The sequence below is a fragment of the Octopus bimaculoides genome, chromosome 11 (genome assembly GCF_001194135.2).
Source record: "Octopus bimaculoides isolate UCB-OBI-ISO-001 chromosome 11, ASM119413v2, whole genome shotgun sequence".
Lineage (NCBI taxonomy): Eukaryota > Metazoa > Mollusca > Cephalopoda > Octopoda > Octopodidae > Octopus > Octopus bimaculoides.
This window is the reverse complement of record NC_068991.1, coordinates 62,115,654-62,116,633: the sequence shown is the minus strand read 5'-3', so window position 1 is coordinate 62,116,633 and position 980 is coordinate 62,115,654. Positions and strand designations below refer to the sequence as shown.

At 42.0% G+C, this 980-nt stretch overlaps 1 protein-coding gene across 1 annotated transcript in view; it reads left to right on the top strand.

The window, feature by feature from the left end:
• The window catches only part of LOC106883782 (tubulin alpha-2 chain), a 6,039-nt gene extending 5,746 nt beyond the window's left edge, over positions 1 to 293 (top strand). The window contains exon 4 of the mRNA XM_014934914.2: positions 171 to 293. Within this exon, the coding sequence (XP_014790400.2) occupies positions 171 to 293 (123 nt within the window). The remainder of the gene's footprint in view (positions 1 to 170) is intronic.
• The last annotated feature ends 687 nt before the right edge of the window (positions 294 to 980 follow it).

Here is a 980-nt window from a genome sequence, read left to right as displayed (position 1 = left end):
GTCGATTACATCAATCGCGGTAGTTCTACTTGGACGGATGAGCAGTGTTTAAACTCAGAGCGTAAAGACTAACAAAATTCCGCTTGGCATTTTCCCGGTGCGGTAACAATTCTTCTAGTGTGCCTCCTTTAATTTTATTACTATGGGTACCAGGTCTGAAATTGTTTTAGGAAGCTTGGCGATTACATCGACAGCAATGCTCAAGTGGTACTTACTTTACCGACCGCAAAACGAAAGGCGAAGTTGACCTTCGCAGAATGTTAACTGAGGACGTAGTTTCGAAACGCCACTAAGCTTTTGCCATTAAGTATTTTTTTTAAATTTAAAACTTTCAACGTGTGTAAATTACATAAATATCCTTGTCAGCCGTATTACACTTTGGCCATGCTGGGGCACCAACTTGAAGAGTTTCAGTCGAATGACTCTATCCCAGGACTTCATTTTTTAAAAACCTGGTGCTTATTCTATCGGACTCTTTCGCCTAACCGCTAAGCTATCGCGATGTATACACACCACCGGTTGACACACAAGACAGGCTTCTTTACGTTTTCCCCTACCAAATCCACTCCCAAGGCTTTGGTCGGCGAGAGACTATAGAAGAAGGCACTCGACCAAAGTGCTACTTTATTGAACTGAACCCAGAGCCATATGGTTGGGAGACAGGTTTATCACATACATATAACCGTGTGCCAATATGCCTATACATATGTCTGTATATGTTATTGTCGTGTCCGTGTTTTCTTAATTGTGCGCGTATTACCTATCTTTCATACATATCTACACACTTTAATATCTATATGACTATAATTTATGGTAGGACAATTTTTTTTTTTCAGAACACTTTACAGGACAGTGCGCGCACGTGTGTGTGTGTGTGCGCGCGCGCGTACGGACGTACGTTGCAGAAAGCTCTCACATCACCATTCCATCTCCCACTTATCCTCGTTTTCCTCTCTCTACGTAAATAGACACACACACAT